Source organism: Anser cygnoides, chromosome 4 (genome assembly GCF_040182565.1).
Source record: "Anser cygnoides isolate HZ-2024a breed goose chromosome 4, Taihu_goose_T2T_genome, whole genome shotgun sequence".
Lineage (NCBI taxonomy): Eukaryota > Metazoa > Chordata > Aves > Anseriformes > Anatidae > Anser > Anser cygnoides.
Window position 1 is genome coordinate 51,894,644 of NC_089876.1, and position 22,641 is coordinate 51,917,284.

At 36.5% G+C, this 22,641-nt stretch overlaps 1 protein-coding gene across 5 annotated transcripts in view; it reads left to right on the forward strand.

Moving 5' to 3' along the window:
• The window catches only part of KLHL2 (kelch like family member 2), a 57,718-nt gene that overhangs the window by 31,023 nt on the left and 4,054 nt on the right, over positions 1 to 22,641 (forward strand). For 4 of the 5 annotated variants that reach the window (XM_066996132.1, XM_013175249.2, XM_048076199.2 and 1 more), the window contains 8 exons: positions 3,576 to 3,738; positions 13,829 to 13,938; positions 15,355 to 15,471; positions 16,455 to 16,604; positions 17,286 to 17,403; positions 18,019 to 18,216; positions 18,972 to 19,073; positions 20,002 to 20,130. In XM_066996132.1, coding sequence (XP_066852233.1) covers positions 3,576 to 3,738; positions 13,829 to 13,938; positions 15,355 to 15,471; positions 16,455 to 16,604; positions 17,286 to 17,403; positions 18,019 to 18,216; positions 18,972 to 19,073; positions 20,002 to 20,130 — 1,087 coding nt within the window. Of the gene's footprint in view, positions 1 to 3,575; positions 3,739 to 13,828; positions 13,939 to 15,354; positions 15,472 to 16,454; positions 16,605 to 17,285; positions 17,404 to 18,018; positions 18,217 to 18,971; positions 19,074 to 20,001; positions 20,131 to 20,699; positions 22,040 to 22,641 lie in introns of all 5 variants that reach the window. The other variant, XR_010831167.1, reaches the window with a different exon arrangement.

The window sequence follows — 22,641 nt, forward strand, 5'->3', positions numbered from 1 at the left end:
AGTTTTTCTGATTATAAAAACAACTACTGTGATGAGATTTTTTTTTCATAGAATAAAACATTGGAAAGGGTTTTTTTCCCTCTGCATTTCTTGCAGTAGGAAGCAGTATGCATATTGAAGTATTTTTGATTTTTAGAGGAAAGTTAGGGTACCCCCTACTGGCTATTTTTGGAAATAAAGCTGAGCTATAACCTACTACTTTAGAGTGAGCAACAGCTGAGTTTAATCCATACTGCAGTTTTAATATATTTTTAGTAGGTTTTAGAGCAGTGTTCCCCCCCGGTAGCTTGGTAGCTTTTAGCAGGGTGAATGTACCTGCAGTGCAGCTGTTTTAAACGCAGGTGGTTGTACAGGCTGAGGGGTTCTGTAGTACCAAAGGAAATAGCTAGATGTTATCACAGCTCTTGTTGCCTAGTAACTAAAGCTCAATGTATAATTTCAATGGGGCTGAATTTGATGCACCTTGTCTGTCTTTCCCTTTTTTCTAGTGGAATGCACATACATGTATTTAGACTAAAATATGTCATCATCTGATAGCTAAAATATATTCAAATCTCTAACTTTACAAACTCAATTGCCATAATATAAGAGCTGACTGGAGTTTCATATAATTAAGAAAGACTTTCTAGTTATTGTAGCATTTGTTTCCTGATTTTATTAGTGAGCAAGCTTTTCAGTCTGACTGTTTATGCATAGAAATATTAGAAATATTAAATTGTTTTCTGCATAACATTCTCAAATTTCATCTTTCCATTTCTTTAACTGATTTGACTATTCTATATATTTTTCTACTAAATCTACTTACACAGTCAGGAATTGATGTCAGAGTTATTTGTTCAACTATACTGATAACCCACTTAAAATTACCTGAGACTGTTTGGATTACTGAATTTTTTTGTAAGCAGGTGTGAAATGCTTGTGTTAGATTTTTAGCCCTGATTTTTGATACATAATGTAATGATTGTATCTTATGCTACAATTCTCTATCAATGAATTATTACGCTGTTTTAACTAATCATACTCTAGTTCCAGTAATGTAATTTCTATTGCCAGAATTATCACATTTTCATAAACATATATGCTAATATAAAATGAGTTTGCTAGACTGTTTTAACCTTGTCAATTGTAGACTTCAAGCTTAACTGAATTTGTTTTTGAATTGTGTGACTTTTTCTGACACTTGTTCCTAATTCTTCATGCATATCTTCCCCATTTATTTTGTTAGACTTATTTGATATTTTCAAGTACTATCTAAGACTTAAACTAGTCTTCAGTTGCGTTGCTTAGTAGCATAGAATATCCTGAGTTGGAAGGGACCAACAAGAATCACCGAGTCCAACTCCTGGCTCCACACAGGACCAGCCAAAAATCAGACCATATGTCTGAGAACATTATCCAAATGCTTCTTGGACGCCCAACCACGCTCTTGGTGCAGAACCTTTCCCTAACCCCCAGCCTGACCCTCCCCTGTCCCAGCTCCATGCCATTCCCTCGGGTCCTGTCGCTGTCCCCAGAGAGCAGAGCTCAGCGCCTGCCCCTCTGCTCCCCTCGTGAGGGAGCTGCAGGCCGCCATGAGGCCTCCCCTCAGCCTGCTCTGCTCTGAACAGACAAAGGGACTTCAGCAGCTCCTCATACGTCTTCCCCTCCAGACCCCTCACTATCTCTGTTGCCCTCCTTTTGACACTCTCTAACAGTTTTATATCTGATGTTGTGATGCTCAAAACCACACACAGTGCTTGAGGCAACGCCAGTGCAGAGCAGAGTGGCACAACCCCTTCCCTTGACCGACTAGCAGTGCCATGCTTGATGCACCCAAGGGTATGGCTGGCCCTCTTGGCTGTCAGAGCACGCTGCTGGCTTATATTCAGCTTGCTATCAACCAAAACCCCTAGATCCCTCTCTGCAGGGCTGCTCTCCATCCTCTCGTCCCCCAGCCTGTACATACAGCCAGGGCTGTCCCTTCCCGGGTGCAGAATCCAGCACTTGATCTTGTTAAACTTCATACTGTTGGTGTTGCCCAAGCTCTCTTAATTTGTCCAGATCTCTCTGCAAGGCCTCATCACCCTCTGGTGGTGTATCAGTGCAGTCACATTTTTTGCCTTAATTTCTTTCATTAACAGTTGATACCTGAAGCAAACTTTATTAAAGATATCCTTCCTTTTTGCTGTCTACACTGATATCCTGTTTTACACATTTGGCTATAGTGGGTTATTGCTCTGAGTTAGGGATTAATACCTTGTGGAACAGAAAGATGGTTTTCAAGCCGGCTTCATGCGTGGCAGGCTGAAGGGAGAGGAACAGCAAAAAAGTTTAAAACAGATTTCAGTTTTACAAGATTGTATCACATAGTCCTTGATGATGGCAAATAGTTGATTCTGCAGACAGTTACTAAAATTAAAACTTGTTCCCAAGAGCAATAGTTATATGTATATTCTGCCGCTTTCATTTCGTATGAGTTACACAGGTCTTTTTTTACTTCACCCAGCTCTTCCAGCTCTCTTCTTGATCTTCCAGTTTTGTTCTTGCCTGACTCTTTTTAATTCTAGCCAGGTAACTTTAAAAAAAGTAATAGTTAACAAGAGTAGTGCAGCCATTTTCTTCGGTGTATATTTTGCTGGCTTATTATTGATGCAGCCCTAGAGTATATGTTTTCTCTGTGTGTAAGTAAAAAATTGCAAGACTTGGGTTCAAATCTCTCCTGTTGTCATCCACTGAAGATGCAAACTAACATTAATTTCGTATTTGAATGTTTTAAAATAGAAATCACATTAAAGTAACTGTCAAAAACACCAAATATAAAAGGTATTATGAAGAAGAAATTGTAGTTAGCAGTAGGGAATTTTACTTATATTTCACCTAAACCTCATGTTTAAATTTTACTGGTCAAATAAAATGCATGTTATACTGTTCTGGAAATTCTTCCTGCCTTTTTCGCTTTTCTTTGTGAAAGTTGGAAGGACAAATATTCCATTTACACTAGTTCTTTACTGGTATGGACTTTCAGTGACCTATGAAATGTTTTATATACTCAGGCTTTTAAATTCCTGAATTGTCATTCTTCAGACTTCTTTGGAAACTGAATTGAGTCCCTGTTAGAATCAGTTGCATAAATATGCTTATTATTGATGCTAAACAAATCAATAATTTGGACAATGTCCAGTGCTTGCATGCAAACAAGTGTATTATCATGGTCTAGAAAACTTTGATTTTAAGAAAGTGAACCCTTCCAATGTTGAAGGGTTGAAGGTGAGGTGCAAGTGTGGAGTGTTGGGAAGAGTAACTAGGGAACTTGTGAATAAATACTGGGGAGAGTTTACATGATGTGTGAGAATTGTAATCTATGGAATGATTTCCCAGTGAACATGGTGACAGAGGTGTTTGTGATTTTAAATCTTAAATGGCATTTGCAGAGACATAAATAATTTTGATGTTGGGTTTTAAGTTTTTGAGTCTTGTGGTTCTGAAATTTTCCTCTCTTGGTTTTATTTATTTACTTATTTTTATTAATGTTGACCAGTACTCTTGTATCAGGTCAGAACTGAACTGGGATATTAAACACCTGTTGCTTCTTTCAGGTACTGCTCCCAGCAGCTGGTCTCTTGCAACTGCAGGATGTGAAAAGGACTTGCTGTGAATTTTTGGAATCCCAGCTTCATCCTGTCAACTGCTTGGGAATTCGTGCTTTTGCTGACATGCATGCATGCACAGATCTCTTGAACAAGGCCAACACATATGCAGGCAAGTTATCGTTGTCATAGAAGTTAGCTTGATGTCTGTGTGTGGGGGTTACACACACATGTGGATTCCATGCCAATCCACCCACACTTGCCCAAAGGAAATTCAATTTTATCCAGGTATACATCTTCTGAAGAGTGTATTTAATATGAATGTCTGTCAGAGAAGGAAAGAGACGTCTCCTGGCTGAAACATGGTTATAGTAACTGCAGACAGGGGCAGTATTTTTGTGGCCTATCAGGACCATACAATTTATAAACCAGAAATAATCCATCTTGTTTAAAATTTTGCGCCATAGTTTAGGGGAGAAAGCAGGAAAGAAGAATTAAAATTCTGGCATTAGAGAAACAATTGGCAAGAACCAAAGTTCCATCTATGATTTTCAGGACTGTTGGAAGAACGTGGGGGAAGAAAGAAGATGAGGGCATGAAGGGAGGCTATCTGTAGCGCCTGTACTGTACTGGCAAAGTAGACACTGACAAGAAACATATATGAATATTGTGTCTTGAGTAATTTGTCTTCTGAGAATCCTACATATCTAGCCCAAAACTTTAAATTTCCTACTATAAAGGATACCTGTAATTTTATTCTTCTGTCTTGACACAAAGTGGATAGAGATATGTCTTCTAAGTAACAATATAGCTCAACCAACAAAATGTTTTATTAGTCTAATTTCTACTTGCCTTTGAAGAACACTTGTCATTGTTTCTCATTCTTTGCTGAAAAATGTTCGTAGAATTCTTAATTTTATTACTAAAAGTACATTGCCATTGTCATCTTAAAGGCTGTTTGTCCTACCTGTAAGAGGACTAGTTCGTGTCAAGTCTTCACATTTTCAAATTTAAGTTCTCATTTTGCTTGCCATTGTTAATAAAAAAGCAATTCTGATTCTTTGGTGAACTAACAGAAGTGTTGTTGCAGGGACAAGGGAGAATAATTATTCCCTTTTTCTTGATGCTCGTGAGGCCTCAGGTGGAAAAATGCTGAATCAACCTTTAAGACAGATGCAAACAAGCTGAAGTGAATCCAAGGAAGTCTAACAAGAACATATTAAGAAAACAGACTGACCTATGACAAAGACTGTGAGAGAAAAGGGTCCATTCAGTCAAGAAACTAAAAGGCTAGGAGTACGAGAAGGCACAAATCTTCCTGTACGTAAAGAGATGAGAATGAGTAAGCTTCATTTGTGAGGTATTTTTAAAGTAGTTTCACGCATTAAGAAAAATCTTACTGTAAAAGTAACACTGATCAGGCAAGCTGTCTATGGAAGTTATGAACTCTCTGCTGCTGGGCAGCTATAAAGAACTGGTTAGACCAACATCAGATTTAGGCTGATCTAGATCACACCTGTGTGCAAATCTAGATGATCTGAAGTGCTTTGTAGCTTGCGTTTCTATGACTGTGAAGGCTAAAATCCTTTTTTCCCCTCTTTACTTTCCAAATACATTTTCTGCTGTTGGAAAATGATAATACAGGGAAAGTATTACCAAATCAGTAATTGTTAACATAATCTAGTACACCTGGATTCCCTTGTTTAACTGCTTTTGACACCGGTAAAGGTTGCATAATGTAGATTACTAAAAAAAAGAAACAAATCCTTAAAGCCATTGTGTAAGCTTTGCGCAAAGCAGTGAATTTTTATCGTAACACTGTAACTAAAACTAATGCTTCAATTTATTCAAGTAGCATTGTAGAATGTGTTGGGATTTTGATGTTTAAGTAAAGACTGAAGACATTACACTGAAGGATTAATTTTTAATGGAAACTTTTTATGGTGAACAAAAAAACCCACCCTTTTATAGGGATTAAACTTGGTAGCTAGCAAAGAAGTATATTTTGATTAGAGCAACAGGAGTGAATATTCAAAGAATAGGACAAATTTGTTTTAGAATATGCTTCTAATTCAGAAATCATGGATTGTCAGAGGTTGAGAGTTGGTCTCAGGTATGCCTCTATTTGTCCAGTCATGGATCTTTTCCTGTCTTTCAGTGTCTCTTGGATGTTTCATTCCTACTTCAGGTTCAGCAAAATTGAATTGCTTTTCATCTAAATATCTTTCCCTTCCCCCTGTCTTCCACTCACTGGTGACTTCAGTGTTCTCCTAGTCATTCAGGTTTGTGAACTTAACAACTTTAACTCTCCCCTGCCATTTTCTCTCAACTACTCTGTTACTTAGTCCTTTATTTTGTTTCTTCCCTCCCCATCAAATCTGTGCTATGTCAAATTTCTCATTTGTTGCATTGTAAATCTACCTCTGCCTCAACTTCCTCTCTGTCTGCTAAGGTAATTGTATCACTTTTGCCGTATTCCTTCCCCCCACCCCTCCGGATAAAATTCCAACCTCTCACCCTTGGCTTTTCCAATTCAGCAGAATTACCCCCACTTGTACCTCTCTCGTATTTCTTTCCTACTTCTTTTGTGCTTGGAACTAACCTTTCTTTCTCTTTCCTCCATAATAAAACCACCTTCTATTTCTGTCGGATTCCTCCAGAAAGTACTTTCCTCATATATGTTTCCTTTTTTATCATCGTATTCCTAGAGTCCTGCTGGCCCATACCATGAGCTGCCAGCTCCACTCCTACTGTGTTTTTGCAGTATCTGTGTGGTGAATTTTAAAGCAATGCACATTCTGTTCTTACTCTTAAGATAATATACTGTGGATGGTTAGGGTGTGAGATACCTCATTGCCTGGCACTTTCTGCCCTGCCTTCGTTAATCCCTAGCAGTCTGTCAGACTTAGTATGAGAGCAGTACAGAAAAGAGAAGGAAAAAAAACCAAAAACGAATTATCCTGAAAATGCTGCAGGGAGGGAAAAAAAAACTATATTGCTTTTCATAGCTTTTCTAAAATATACAATGACAAATTAACATAATTAACAACTTAGTACAGAGTTAAAAATGGCAATTTTCCTTGAATAGAGCACTAAGTGCTTAATTCAGATGTCCAGGTCCAAATAATAGCCTTTTTATTGTCATGAGTAATTTTAGACCTCATAAAAAGAAAGATTTTGATGAATGTTTTCAATTACCGTAATTTCAAGAAAATCTGTTTTCCTATATAGATCTTTTTCCCTCACTTTCAGAAGATTATAGTTTCTCTGTTAAGACTGGATATTTAAGGAAAAAACAAACTCAGTAAACTCATATGATTAGGTGTCCATTGAGAGAATTCTTGGTTGCTGTCTTAAGTGTGAAACTGAGGAATACAAATCAGCCATTTTCAGTAATATTTCATTATTTTAACCAAGTGAAATTGTATTAAAACTATTTATATATCAATTAAAAATAAAAAAGAACCCCAAAACTCAATTCAAGAGCTATTCAGGTTGCTTTTGAAAGGACTAAATTTTGTGATGCATGTCTTAGGGGAGAAGTTCTAGTGTAGATGCAACTCAGTACTTTCTGTGATAACTGTATTTTAAACTGTTATGCAAAAGGTTTTAATTAAAACTTTTCTGCCTTTGAGTAACACCATATCAACTCGAAAAGGCTGTCATATTTTTGATCTTTTATGCAGTAGGAATCCAGGCTTACATTTATTAGCTAAAGTTTAGGTGGTTAATGTTTTAGGGAATGCATTTTCATGTAACAATGGCTTAATTTTTAATTTTATTTTTTTTTCCAACTTCTACATTGACTATGCCTTAACAAATGCTAAACTGCTTCACTTTTAAACTTTGTTCAATTTAATAGTTGAAGTTAATATTTATATAGATTACTGTCTAGAAATATAAAAACAAAGACATTGGCAAGACCGTGAGTGCAATATTTGTTGAATGTGTTTGAGAGTACGGGAATTATGTACAACTTGTAACCCTTAATTATCAACAAACAATTTTATCCCTTTGTAGGTTAATGTTTTCCCTCTTGAATTCTCAATAATCTAAATGCCATCATAGCCATCATACCATCTTTTTTTTCCCTCTGTTCTTGAGCAACTCTCTTTGTCAAGGCTCTTTCTCACAATTTAAAGATTTTTTTTGTTTTCTCAGAAGTTTGAGCCAAAGATAAGTGGCTGTGCCATTTCAGTATCAGACCTTGTGTCACAGACAGCTGAACTCCTGTGAGCCTACATTTTAGGATTACAGGTTACAGAAGCTAGAATGAGTACAGAAGAGAGGACTATTTGATTGAAAGAACAGTGAAAATAGAGAAAATGAAAAGCACCTGGCTCTTTGACTTCTTCCACTCTTTGTTTTACTTGCTATTTTATATTTAGGAAAAAGAGGCAGTTAGACACTGCTAATAGATAATGGTGGCATAAAAACAAATTGATGCAAACATAGATAAGAAGTTATCGAGACTCTGGAACTTCCTTCCAGTGGGAGTGAAAACCCAACTTCCATTAAAATTGGAGCTTCATAATCTTGTGATGGGGCTGGTCCTCCTGTAGCAGACTATTGGATTTCTATAATTTAGGGAAGCCATTTATATGTATCTGATGCCTATTGAGAGAGCTGAAAATAGTATGCACTTGATGCAAATTTCTTGGAGTTGACTTCTGTTACAATTAAACTTTCTGAGATGCCAACTGTTCTGGTGATGTTCCCTAGTGCAGTCCTAGTCTGGGTCTTGCACCTCTTCCACAGGTGGGTAGTAGATCAAGCTGAGATCTTTCTTTTGCTAAGATTTCTACTAAGAGTATGTGGCATGAATGCTGTTAGTAAGCATCTCTTCGCGGTTTTAGCCTGTGATATACCTTAGGTAGTCTTAGGGCATGCACATAAATTAAGAATTGTCCATGGTGTGTTTTACAGTTGTCATAATGTTAATTATAACCTCAGGATAGATCGGTGAGGCTTTTTAATCAAGGAAAGTGGTTTGATTCCAGGAATTTCTTAAGTAAGACAAGCAGTAGGAATGCTAAATAGAAAATCTTAAGGGAAGAACATGATTAATCCACAGTTAAAAAGAAAGAGAACTACAAGAGAATAGAGTTAAAAGGGCTATGCCATCTTGGACTGGGGTCAATCTCAATGTCTTTTCAAGCGATTTTTAACAAGAGAGAGAGGAAATGTAGCTCCACACCTCTCTAGGTCATGCCAGACTTAGGGATAAAACTGGAAAGGCTAATGGGACAGCCCAACAAGCCAGCTGGTATTCTGAAGCAGAAGAAATGCTTATTGTCATCTTAGATGCTAAAAATTTTTCTGTTCTGTTATCTTTTTTGTAATGTTTCATTACAATGCTTTTAGCTAGAAGAGGTCTTCTGTAATCTTGTGAAAAGATAAAGTGGATTTCCAGTAATCTTATGAATATATTCCACTTATCTGGTGAAGTTCTACAAACATGGTCTGTAGCACCACAGCACTAGAGCTCTCATGCAGAGCTTAGCTCTTGAAATGCATCTTTGTTGCAAGCAAATATGATAAATGTAATTTCACTAATTGCATAAATGCGCTGGGTTTGGAAAGATTGGATTCTCTGTGGAAGAAGTGTATCTTGGTGACCAATGCTGCTTGGCTTTTAGCATCATGCTGAGAGGTCACAGAAACCTTTGTTAGGGAACCTTACCACAAGCATGGATTGCTGTATTGTACTGAACTGTGGGATGCTGCATGTTGTGTTCTGGTGCTCTGGCTAAAACTTTGAGCCCTGACTGGATTTGGGAAGTACGTGCGCCTTCTGCAGACTATTCTGGTGTGCATTTGTACTCAAGAGATTTAAAGGACTTATATAGCAGAATCTTTCTTACAATTCTATTCTGAGTAGCAACGTCTGTTGCTATGCTTCTGTTACCTTGGCTGCTATGAATTTCATGGTGTTCTAAAAGGCAGTTATTTAAGCATAAAATTGACAAGTAAATCAGATTGTAAAAAATTGGCTTCTGCAGCGTTTAGCTTCTGCCAGTTAAGTTGGCAGAGCTTGTGTCTATCCCTCTGCTATAAGGCTGGTTATAAGGCACTCTTGACCACTGCCTTATGTTATGCCGTTAGCAAAGACCTTTTGTCCCAAGCCAACGATGTGACATTGGGAATTGAAGCAGTAACAACAAAAAAAAAAGTTTAAAAACTATTTGTTTCATTTCCTTGAGAAATTATCATTGTCCTTGTAAGTGAGCATAAGGCTCAGTTCCGAGTTCCATGCTTTGCATCTCTGTTTAAAAAAAAGCTTCTTTCTGAACTGATAATTTTTTCTCAATGTTTCTGGAACATTCCAACTGTTTTTGTAGTGCTAGCACATCAGAAAAAAATGCAAGTACTCTTTTTAGTTTATTAATAAATAAATTAATCTATTTTGTGGAGTAGAAGCAGTTGGCCTAAAACACAGAAGATGCTTATGAGAATTGAGATATTTGTTTGTGATCTTTTGTTTCACAAACTAATAAGACACCAGATCACTGTCATACAAAGATCTAGGAAATGTGAGGGTTGTTGTCCTTTTAGCTGCAGCCTATGGCGCACTGATAAGTTCTGGCCACATTTTTCATGTGTGTTAGTGCAGCTTTGGGAAGATCTTTGGGAGATTTCTGGAAGTGAACAAAATATTAAAAAGTTTTCTGGAGTGTCATCAACTGCTGGAACACATCAAAAAGATGTTAGTAAATGGCTGAAGCCCATTGCTGATGGAAAATAAATGGAGCGGTTTTCAACACACACAGAGACAAACATTGAGAAAGGCCATTGTCATAAAACAAAGTAGAAGATGGGTTACAGGCTTTTATTTTTTACCACCAATATTCTCTGAAAGGTTTTTCATCTGAGGGAACTTAATAGAGACTTTTGCATCTCTATTTGTTTATTCCATTTAGTAAAGGCAGTTAAGGCAGGTAAGGTTTGACTGTAGGTATATAAATGAGAGAAGTAGTGTTTGTGAGTTAATCCACAAACAATTGTAGCATGAAATGTCCAGTGCAAACTTCAGATATAGCATTCTTTTCTATGGAATTGAGAAATACAAAGGCAGTGGCAATATCTGTAGTACTACCAAGACCAGACCACGTACGTTTTAGACAGAAGAGGTAGGTCAAGCACTTGCTGCTGCTGTGTCTATGTAGAATACACATCTCCAGACTCCTGACGAAAAATAACAAAACGTGGTACTTTTATAGCTCCTTTTATCTTCCTTTGCTCTGCAAGATATCTTCATTTATTGCATTTCCAAACATTTTGTTACTAGCTCCTTTCATGTTTTTAAGAACTTCTTTTTTGTCCTTTTAGTGTGTCCCTGAAGCTGAAGTCCCATCCTACTGGTACAGGGCAGATGAGGACAGATCGTCAGCTATCCAGATACAAACTGTCTCTACCAGTTGCGAAAATGTGAAAATCTGGTTTTCATATGCTATTGGAACAGATATTTTAGAAGCTTCCTAAAATGGAAGGGATTTTTTTTTTTTAAGGCAGATTTAAGTTTTGAGGATAAAAAATTAGAATTGTACTTGCTCAGAAAGTGGGAATTTGGAAGCCAAGACCCTGCAAGCTCTTAAGACAGCTTGTTACCAGGCTGCCTGATTCTCAAGCCAGCTGGCTTCAATATCTGGGTAAAGTGGCAAGAAGTCAGGCAGGATTCCAGCATGAATTTGTCAAAGCTGCACGTTGTGTGGAAAATTCTTGTTTGGTGGTGGTGGGGGGGGGAGTAGGTATTTTTCTCTTATGAAAAGTTCCAGCCAGATAGTTCTGTCTGCTTATCTAGGGGATGTTCATGAAGTAGTACATTGCGACAAATAAAAAACATAGCTAGTTTGAGATTTTGCAGGGGTTAGATGCATGAAATGTTCAGTTTGATGTTATTATCTCAGATTATCTGATCTTTCAGATTTTTAGCAATACGATGGGATAATACAAATCCTAATCCAGAAGGCAAAAACATATCCCCAATACTGTTTTTCTCTCAGAATTATTAGAAAAGAAAATATAAAGTTTTTTTGACTCCTAGTGCCAAATCATATTATTTCAAAGTAAGATGCTGATATCCTTCTTGTTAAAGGGAAGTAGAACGGTTTGAATTTCATAAGAATTATTTTTATGTATGTATATATATAAAAAAAAAAATGCCTCTTGTCTTCAGTGCTTGAAGTGTTAGATAAATTGCTGTTGGCGGATTTAATTGGTGTTTCTGAGTTTCCTTATTCTTGTTTTGTTTCTTATTATTTTGAATAATCCATTTAGCTGTAATTTCAGTTGGCTTCTGTCAAAAGGTTATCTATCAGTCAGTTAAGATGGTTTCCTTGGCAACAAGAAGTCTGGTTCTTAAGAGGCAAATGATTTCAACTTACACTCCCACTTTTTTTTTTGATGGCTAAAATTTATATAGCAGTCTGCCCTCCTATTCTCCTATTCCTCCCCCCGCCTTTTTTTTTTTTCATTTAATTCAGCTGAGAATTTGTTTCGAGGTATTGCTTGAAAAACCTGAGCATGTAGCTATTGACCGAGTAGTTTGTTTTAGCTTCTCCTTTTTTCACTCCTCTCATCTCTTAGCTCTTGACCATATGCCTTATTTCATGCTTGAAGCACAGAGGCTGGCATCCATTAAAACAATCCCTTAGTTTTTGTTCAAGTACTTTATTTATTTATTTATTTATTTATTTATTTATTTACTTATTTTCTCCTACAGTTCTCTTCCTAGCGTGAAGACAGAATTCAGCTTTTCAAAGTAATACAACAAATGTAGATTCTCAACTTTCCCTCTTTTTGTTAGGGCTGGATCTCTTCCTGTTCTTTAGAGCATGTCATAAATCTAAATCCCCTTTTGAAATAGAAGGCTTTTGTATATATAAATTTATCCACGCATTTCTAGTTTATGAACCATATCTTGTTGGATATGATGCAGTGTTGGATTGGCTTTCTCAAGGGAAGATGAATAAAGCTTCTGAGATTTGGATGTGTTTTGCTTCCCCTTTTTGCTTCCCTCTTAACTCAGCTTCTGAGTTCAGTCAGATATGCTGTTTTGTGGGACCGTCACTTAAAATTTGGAGTTTATGATAAAGCTTAATTTATGCAAATTACAGTTTTCAATTTCTATTTGCAATGTGCAAATAGTAAAATTCAGCAGATATTTATTTCAGTAAGTGTATCTCTCAGAAAATTCTACTTCAGCTCAATGAACTGCAAATTTGTCATCTGAAAAACAGAGTTGGACATAAAGATTGGTAAGGGGTAGAACAGTAATGGTAGTGTTACGAAACTTGATAGTACTTCTCCTCATGCTTTCTCTCCCATAGCTTGAAATGCTGCAGAAAGTACTACCTGTCTATCATGATAAGAGAATGCTGCAGAACTGGAGGGACTTGTGGGGATTATGTCTTCATGAATGGAAAAGCTGATGGGATAAGAGAAAAGACGAGGACTATCTAATTAAAATAGAGATGAAGGATAAAAGGAATAACGAATGATTTTGAGTAGACAGATTGTGGCTTTTCCTGTCATTGTGTTCAGCAGTAGAACGTGGTGATATTCACTGAAGACTGATTAATGAATGGTAAACTGTGTGTTAAGTTTAGATGTGGGTTTTTGTTCAAGGAAACAGATTATTGCTGCAGAAAGGTATTAAAGTCAAGAATTTAACAAGGTGCGGGGGGGGTGGATTGCATCTCACTGAAACTCATTGTTTAGTGGAGTGCTGGCAAGGTAAAATATCATCATTCTGACTTCCAGTCTCTAATTTTTCATGATTATAGTGAGATTATTATGAGAGGAGGTCTTAGCATATTTACTTCTCATATGTGTTCTTGGACTTTTGTCTGAAGCTATTTATGTTGCTTGTTTGAAGGAACAGGATGCTGAACTAGATAGAGGACAGGAGTTGCCATGCTGCATTAGATTTATCTTTTTATGCTCACTAGTCTTTACTAAAGCTCAGAAAAGCTGTCGTACCCTGAAAAATTCAACTTCTTGATCTGGAAGCACCCTACATTTTTAAAGTACCTTCACAGAATCCAAGAACGATGGGACTTCTGGGTTTATATTTAAATATAAATGCTGTGTTCGAGACCAAGCTTTAACCTATGTAAAATGTATTAAGGTATTGCATCTAAATGTGACTAAATAGCATGCATATTGAATTGTTTCCCTCTTTTTCCTCTACTGCTGTAATGTTCATTCTTGTATACATGTAGTGCTGTACGTTAAGAGTACTTTTTTTTCCCTCCAAACAGAACAGCACTTTTCTGATGTTGTACTTAGTGAAGAATACCTCAATCTCGGTGTAGAGCAGGTGTGCAGTTTGATATCTAGCGACAAACTTACAATTGCCTCAGAAGAGAAGGTAAGAGCACCTGTTCCACAGTATTCTTTTTATCCTTTTGTATAAGAGAGTGAGCTTGTTCTTACTGTTTCTGTAGACTGGATGCATTCTTTGTTTCCTTGGTGAAATTAAGCATGTATTGTGTTTATTTAAAGGATTTATTTCCCCCAAGTGTTGTCAGTTTGATGCTGAAAATTAATCTCCACTCTTAAAAATCCTAAAACTGTATTAAATCACATAATCCTCTGTTCCTTGAAAAAACTGGAAACTCAGTTGAATGGAAGTTCTCTCTCAGCTTCAGCAGAACAGAGAACACATGATATGTCACAGGTTTAACCAACTTATCCCTTGGGATACCAAGGGATAAATAACTTAGAAATAGTAGTTTGAAGAACAAGTATATGCCCTCTACTAACTTCAACGTAAGCACTCCCACAAAGGAATTAAAAATGGGCACTTGTATGTGTGGGGCTGTTTAGATTAACTGAACAATATGTGTTGCAAAGGAGATGGCTAGGTAGCTTGGTATAGCCAAACTTAAGTTTGAATACGGCTTGGCTCACCTTTAGCTAGATCTCATCATTTCATTTGTGAAACTGATCTTCAGTGAGGCCAGCAGATGTCCTTGAACCTCTAATGATTTTTCTGTGTAGATGCATTTGTTCTGAGCTTTTGAATCCAGATATTATCAGTTAAAAATACATTGTCTTCCTTTGTCCAAGGAGTATGTAGCTGTACCAACTCTGCTCAAATGAGCCTAAACTGTATTCAAAAGCATGTTTGGATATTGATTTGATGGCTAGATAGTGTTTCGTGCTAAACTCTTTTTTTTATACATTGGAGAAACTCTGAATGTAAGAATGATCTGTTTAACCTGTAATTAGCGAGGTCACATTGCTGTCCCCATAATAATCTGAAGGGCCGGACTGATACAAGCAATGCTACTTCTGTGGAGTATAATTAAAGTTTTAATGCTCAAGCATATGATCAGCTGTTGTGCAATATAGGAGAAACCAAGCTTGGTACTGCTTCTTCTAGTAAGATTCGATGATCAGTCATCTGAGTGATGATGTGGCATGTCAATCCTCCAAGACAGGAAGAAAAATAAGAGAATTACAATATCTCTGCTGTTTTATTGTTTGTTTACATAGTTTTTATTGGATTTACAGTATTAATGTATTAATTATTGTGTGCATTTTGTCAACTAGCCTTGAAACACTAGTAGAGATGTGGTGTAGAAAGAGACTGCCTAATGCATCTTAAGAACTTTTTATTGGATAAATATGCAAATAATGAGAGTTGTAACTGCTAGGGTTTTTTTTTTTTTCTTACATTAGGAATTGTAGTAAAGTAAAAGCTATTTTTGGGGAGACAGTGATACTTTCATAGTCATGAATCTGTAAGTCAAGGGACTCACATTTGTTTGTTTTCTGGAAGGTATTTGAAGCTGTGATAGCATGGGTAAACCATGACAAAGATGTAAGGCAGGAGCTAATGGCACGCCTGATGGAGCATGTTCGGCTGCCTTTGCTTTCCCGGGAATATTTAGTTCAGGTAAGCAAAAAGGAATAGTGATTCTTGAGCATGTGAACATTTCTGTTTATTTTTTTTTAATGCCAGGTGAATATTTTTAAATTTAAACAGTGTAATGTATTGTGTTACTGATGGTAAAAATAAACAAGAAACCACCACTGTATGTGCGTGCACGTGCATTCTTACAGTCAAATGGGGGATTGTCAAACAGGGGAAGCCACATGCATGTAATTTGTTTGTTCGGGTGACTCCTTGTCATGGCACACTAGTAATTTGAATGATCTAATTTGCTGAGGTCAAGTTACATTTCATTTGTAATATGATCATAGGATAGAATCTTTAAGGTTGGAAAAGACCTTCAGGATCATCTGGTCCAACCACGATGTTTGATACAACACTTAAATTTCAGAATTGTATCTATTAAGTTGGTTAGGACTTAAATGACAACGTAAACATTTCTTTACCTGGTTCAGATATAATGGTTGTTATTTATTTTTATTTTTAAAGTTCTGTGACATCATTTTGACTATTTTAGTGTTAGATCAAATATTTAAGATTAAAAAAAAAATCAGCTCACCATTAACATTGAATGGTTGGTAGGTGTTTAGTTTTAGAAATCTATCTTTGTGATATGAATTTCTTCCACTTTGTTTTTGTTGTTGTTGTGGTTTGTTAAAATCTCCCCTCCACCCCCACCTGCAGGTGTTCTGTACAGTCTTGTATTTGAAAAGTCAAGAAACATGTCTGATTGTGAGCAGTCTCACTGTTGTCTAACACTGTTTCTTCCACATACTAATTAAGAGAGTCTACATCTCCTGATTTCTTGTCAATGACTGCATATTGTCATCACATAAATTTATGTCTAAATGTGGTTAAACTACATTCTAAAAATTCAGTGATATGCATTTGTTCCTGTGATAAAGGCTTTATTACACTTCAGATTGTGATTTGTGTTTTACTTCCTTAACATGCTCAGACCTTGTTAAACTTCTATTAACAAACAGAGAGTTGAAGAGGAAATATTGGTTAAGAACAGCAGTGCTTGTAAAGATTACCTCATTGAAGCTATGAAGTATCACTTGCTGCCAACTGAGCAACGAGCATTGATGAAAAGCACTCGAACAAAATTGAGAACGCCTGCTAGCCTTCCAAAAGTAAGACACTTATTTTTTCCAATGTACTTATTTCTTTAAACTCTACTTTAACAGATTTGATGACAGCATTACCATCACTTATTCCAGTAAAAATTTCCATATCGGAATTATTTGTCACAAAAACATAAAAATAAAAAAAAAATGCACAGATGCTTCTGAGTTGTGGCATTTTATTTTATTTTTTTTAGCTAAGTATGATCTTTCCTTCATTTTAGAAGAAAACAAAACAAACGTCTTCTTTCCAATGATCAAGAAGTTTTGTCATAGTATTGTGGCAACTATAGTAATGGACTAGGAGACTTCATTCAGCAGATTTAGCACATTTACCTCAAAGGAACCAAAGAAGGCTGTTTTGTGATAGAATTTCACATTTCCTTTGAATATCATAGATAGTGAATTCTCATATCTACAGTCGTACTAGGATGTGAAGATATAGCAGAATCTGCTTCATTCATGGGAGGTCTGCCTAGATTGCTTCCTGCTTTTCTACCTCAAATATTTCATCTAGACACAATAATTTCAAATTGCTTGTATTTTTCAAAAAAAAAAAAAAAGTTTCCTACTTTGCAAGACTCAACTTGCTTATTTAGGAGAACCATCCTTTATTTTTTAAAACTTTTTTGATCTTTCAGGTGCTATCATACATACGGAAATAATTAACAAATATTATCTCCCTTTCAGTTGATGATGGTAGTTGGAGGACAGGCACCAAAGGCAATTCGCAGTGTCGAATGCTATGATTTTAAAGAAGAACGCTGGCATCAGGTGGCTGAGTTGCCTTCCAGAAGATGTAGAGCAGGTACGTAATGCTTCAGAATTAAGGCGTCAATATAAAGCACCCTATGTTCCTTGGAACAGTAATTAAGATACTTATCTGAGAAGGGCTAAGTGTTGACTTCAGTGGTTGTCCTTCAAATTCGAATGACAGATTTGCTAGTCCGGATCTATACAGGTTTGTTTACTTAATCTTAATTTGTGTTTTGTTTTGTAATCTGTAGAATAAACTGCTTCTTCACCTGCCACAGATACAGGGGCTAAAAGTACTAAAATATTAATGTGTTATAATAATGAGCAATTTTATTATTAAAATACCTTATTATTAAATTAGATGAAGAATATGAGGTGACCACCTGATACTAAAAATGTGAAAATCTTAAAATAGCTGAGATACCTAATCAAGAAGAAATTCTGCAAGCATGATTTTCAGGAGTATGAGACATTAGTAACAAAAAAAACCATCAGAACTTCTAGTACTTAATCTGAAGGGAGTGTGGCTTTTTGACACTGTCAAAAGCCTGTGTAGTGAGTACTGTAAATTGTGTCAAGTATCTGCATGTTTAAGATAGTACGGAATAAAATAATTGACAAAGAGAAAAAAAAATGCTTAACTTTCCTCACCATTTTCCTTCTCTAGGAATGGTGTACATGGGAGGCATGGTTTATGCTGTCGGTGGTTTCAATGGTTCTTTGAGAGTTCGCACAGTAGATTCCTATGATCCGGTGAAGGACCAGTGGACAAGTGTTGCTAATATGCAAGACAGGAGAAGCACCCTGGGAGCAGCCGTATTAAATGGACTTCTTTATGCTGTGGGAGGATTTGATGGGAGTACAGGTATTTTGGCCTTTATACACTGCCTATTACTTTTCATTATTCTTGACATAAATGCATCAAATTTGAATGACTCTTAGCAGTGAGAAAACCAAGCATGAGGGTAGCCTAGCACCTTGTGGTGCGGAACATGCATTAGTTGTCATATCCTTCCACCCAGTACTGAACAGTGGGCTGTTCTCTCCAATCTAAGACTTCAGGCATCATGACTGGTGAATCTTTGACAAGTTCCCTTTCAGTAGTCCAAGTTCCTACCTCAAGGAACATGAGAGCAGAAAAATTTTCTGGTCTTTTTTGTCCTGTTTGCATGTGAAGTATAATTCTGCATTTTCATGTAGTGTAAATAGGATTATGAACAGTGTTCTTTGAATTGTGGGAAGATGTTGTACATACACAGTTCATTCTCTTCACAGATGCATTAAACCTTTTGTGCAGAGATGACCCTTTTCCTTAATAATTATTATTGATGAGCATGTGCATGTGTGAGAGAGCACTGTGACTTAGTTAAAAATCTAAAAAAAAAGAAGAATTTTTTCAGAGTACCCCAAAAGTTTTTACTAATTTGCCCATTTTCAGACACCAGGAATATGATGACTGTATTTGACTATCTAAAGGATACTTGTTATGCCTTTTGCATAGTATTTAACAGTTCTTAAATCAAAATAATTTGAATTTACAGGTATGATGAATTTTCTGGAAGGTAGACAGTACATTGCACCTAGATTTGTGGAGCAAATAATGTTATATTGTTTTCACAGGTTTATCATCAGTTGAAGTTTACAACTTAAAGACTAATGAGTGGTTTCATGTAGCTCCAATGAACACAAGAAGAAGTAGTGTTGGAGTAGGTGTTGTTGGAGGTAAGTTGACAAATTATATTAAAAAGGAGGAAGAGGAATGCAATCCTTTACCTTATTATCTTTCCCCATTTTAGAAAATGTACTTCAGATTTAGGTTTCTACTCAACCTTGACATTCAAATGGTAGGAGAAATACATAATCATTCTACTTTGTTTTGTCAAGCTTTTAGCATAGGTGCTTTAACTTTTTCCAGAGCTTGAACTGTGCATCAGGTGTGTCAGAGGCCAGCTGACAAAAACTGTGCTAACCATGCAGGCATGTCAGCAAAGCTAGAGAGCCTGATAGTGATGTAGCACTGCACTGTTGTCAGTTACGTTATCTGTGACTGACTTTGCTGGTTACATGCCAGAACAATGTCAAGGACAGTGCCAGGAAAACTGCTGACTTTCAAGGGCAACTTGGTGGTGAATAGCTTGGATATTGCTTGCACAATGCAGACGTGGGCTGGCTAATAGCTCCTGAAATGTTTTTAGGCAAGTTTTTTTTTTTTTTTAACTGCATAGGAACCACTGCTCTTTCTCATCTGAAAATGCAAACTGTACAGCTAATTTTCATAGGAAATTTTTTGATGTTTCTAGGAAGCCTATCGGTGAACTTCCAATGTTGGACATACTTGAATTAGTTTGCCTTTGGACAATTCCTAAATTATAAACAGAATAAAGTACCTTTGTATTTCAGCTAGGCAATTCAAAATCTTTTGACTCACGTTGCTTTTGCAAGGTATAGTCTGCCTCTTGCCTCCTAAAAATGACAAGAACCATAGAGTGCTATCCTAAACAACTGACAAAAATACAATCTCACTATAACTGATTGATGACAGGTACTGAGTAGTAGCTAATTCAGAGAACAATGATTTCCCCTCTACATGTGTGACAGTACAGTCTGTGTGCATCAGAAATTTGCAGATTTCTGTTGGTTACCCTTCTAGGTAAACTGTATGCTGTTGGGGGCTACGATGGGGCATCGCGTCAGTGCCTTAGTTCAGTCGAATGCTATGATGCCAATACAAATGAGTGGAGCTATGTTGCAGAAATGAGCACTAGACGGAGTGGAGCAGGTGGGTGAACGAGACTCAGTGATCATAGTAAAAGTGAAACAGATTTGTGGTTTTAAAATTTATCTGAAAATGTAAAAGGTAAGCTAAAGTCTGAGGCTTAATGGAATGTGCTAGCCTTAAATGGCTGACATATTGTAGGTTATAATTACAAAACTTCCTACAGAGTAAGATTCAGTTTGCTGATAGTAGATATCTTTCCTTGCTTTCCCATACTTTCAATATTCCTTTTCTTCCCATACTGTCTGATGTTGTTAACATATACATGAATATGCATGGCTTGTAACAATCAATGTAGTATCTGCTAAATACTGAATTATCAAAATCTAGATGTTCAGGATGAGACAATGTTATGTCTTCAAAGATGTCTCTTTGCCAGTATAGGTCTGATTTTTCTAGTAGTGTTTTCAGGTGGACTTTACATGTGAATTGTGACTAGATTTCCAGCTCCCTGGAGGACTTGTTTTGCATTCTGATTCACTGCAGGAAATATTGTCCTTGTTCATTCTTAAGTTTGTATTACTGGTTTCATCTTATTACTTCCACTTATGTACCCTTTGTTTCATCTTCAGTAATTCTTCTCATCACCTGATGTTTACATCCTTTGGATATGTATAGGCTACTGCATGTTATCCTTCCTTATCGTTTAGCCAAGGTATATCCATTTCTTTTATAATCTTAAAAATCCCTTCTGTATTTTTATATATTTTTTTCCCTCTTGGGATTCTGAGTATGCATATTTCTCTTCAGAGACATCAAAAGTGCCTGTGGTATTCTGCTCTTGTTTAATGAAATGTTATTTCCAGAGCTCCAAATCGAAGCTAGCGTTTTCATTATCTATTATGGATTCAAGTCTTATTTACTGTTCACTGTCCTCTATTTGTCTTTTGGTATTTCAGGTTTTTTCAACTCGCTGAATTTATTTCTCTAGATGCATTCACACGAACTTTTTCAAGTCATGTTGCATGATATTATTTTTCTACATTTATTTTTTTTCAATTGTTTAGATTACTTCTTTGCCAAGTACTCAGTGGTGCTTTTTAGCAACACGTTTCAAATATCACCGGATTGTGTTCACATGCTTCAAAATTGAAAGAGATGTTGCTACAAATAAAACTGGAGGGACTTCCAGGACACTCTGTACATGATTGATAGCTATCCCAGCTTTACATTATTATAATGCCTCCCATTATTCTTTATTTATCAACTCTGAGTAGTTTTTAATATGCACAATAATGTTTAAAGTCAGTCCAAATTATTTCAGTAGGTTTTACGTGACAGTATTAACCTCATTACTAAAATTAAAATACTTAGTTGGTAACTTAATTTCAGTTAATATCCTTACAAATCAGCAAGCTGATAGGTCTCTTATTGCTAAAAATTAACATTTTGATTGTTTTTAAACAAAAAACATCCCAGTAATAAAGGAAGCACAATATGGTGCATCTTGATAAAACAGGGTTGTCTTGTGAAACTTCTAGTTCAGTTTGTGTATCTTGTTAATAAATGCTGGATTAAAAAACAGCCAGAGTTGCAGTAAGGCAGTTGTCTAATATTGGCAAGTTTAGAGGAAAATGTTTACATAAAATGGGCAAATTACTTGAATTATCGTAAAGACAAATAGTGTTGTTTGGTTCTGACAAAGGTTCATTTTGCAATCTGCCAGCAATCCTGTTTTCTCTCTCTTAAAAAAAAATGAAAAAAAAGGTCCTATACTAGATATTTGACTTTTTTCTTTTTTCTTTTTTTTTTGATGTTGAGTTAATTCTACAAGCCTAAAATGTAGTGCCTTAGATACAATAACTACAGGGATCTTTCTGCCGCTCTTCCCTATTCACTTGCCCTACAGTTGAGGACCTTGGCTGTTTACTCAGCTCTGCTGCTGTTTAAAAAAGAAATGGAGAGGAAAAAGGTAAATCTAGTCAGTTATTTCAGGTTCATATAATTGAGGAAAAGAATCAATATTCAGAGTGCCACTCTGTTAAATACATGGAACATTTTGCTTGTACTTGGGGGAGGAGGGGGTGGTAATGTGAAAATCATGACTGTTGACTGAGCTTGGCTGTAGCCGCCAGATATCTCAAAACACTGGGGCTGTTTCACCTGGCAGCAGTCCTGGTGTTGGACTAGTAGGTACCAACTAAAGATAATTTAGCTTCCTGCATTAAAACTATGTATCTCTGGTCATCTCCAGGAACTTAGACCCATCTATTCTGTTCCTACTGCTCCATCTTCTTTCAAAAGCAACTTCAGAGGTTAACCCTCAGTTACTCTTCTCCAGTACCAATTGCATCTCAGTTGATCAGAGTGGAGACAGATCTGTTTCTAGCAACGTGTTGGGATGAGGAACCTCAGATCCAGATATAGGCCATTTGGGAGGGATGAGACAGATAAGGCAGGGCCCTAAAAAATGGGCAGGAAAGAAAAGGAACAGAGGAGAACTCAGACAGCAACAAGAAGATACAGACGGAAGGAGCAAGAAATAAGGTAGGGCTTGGAACCTGGGTGTAGGAT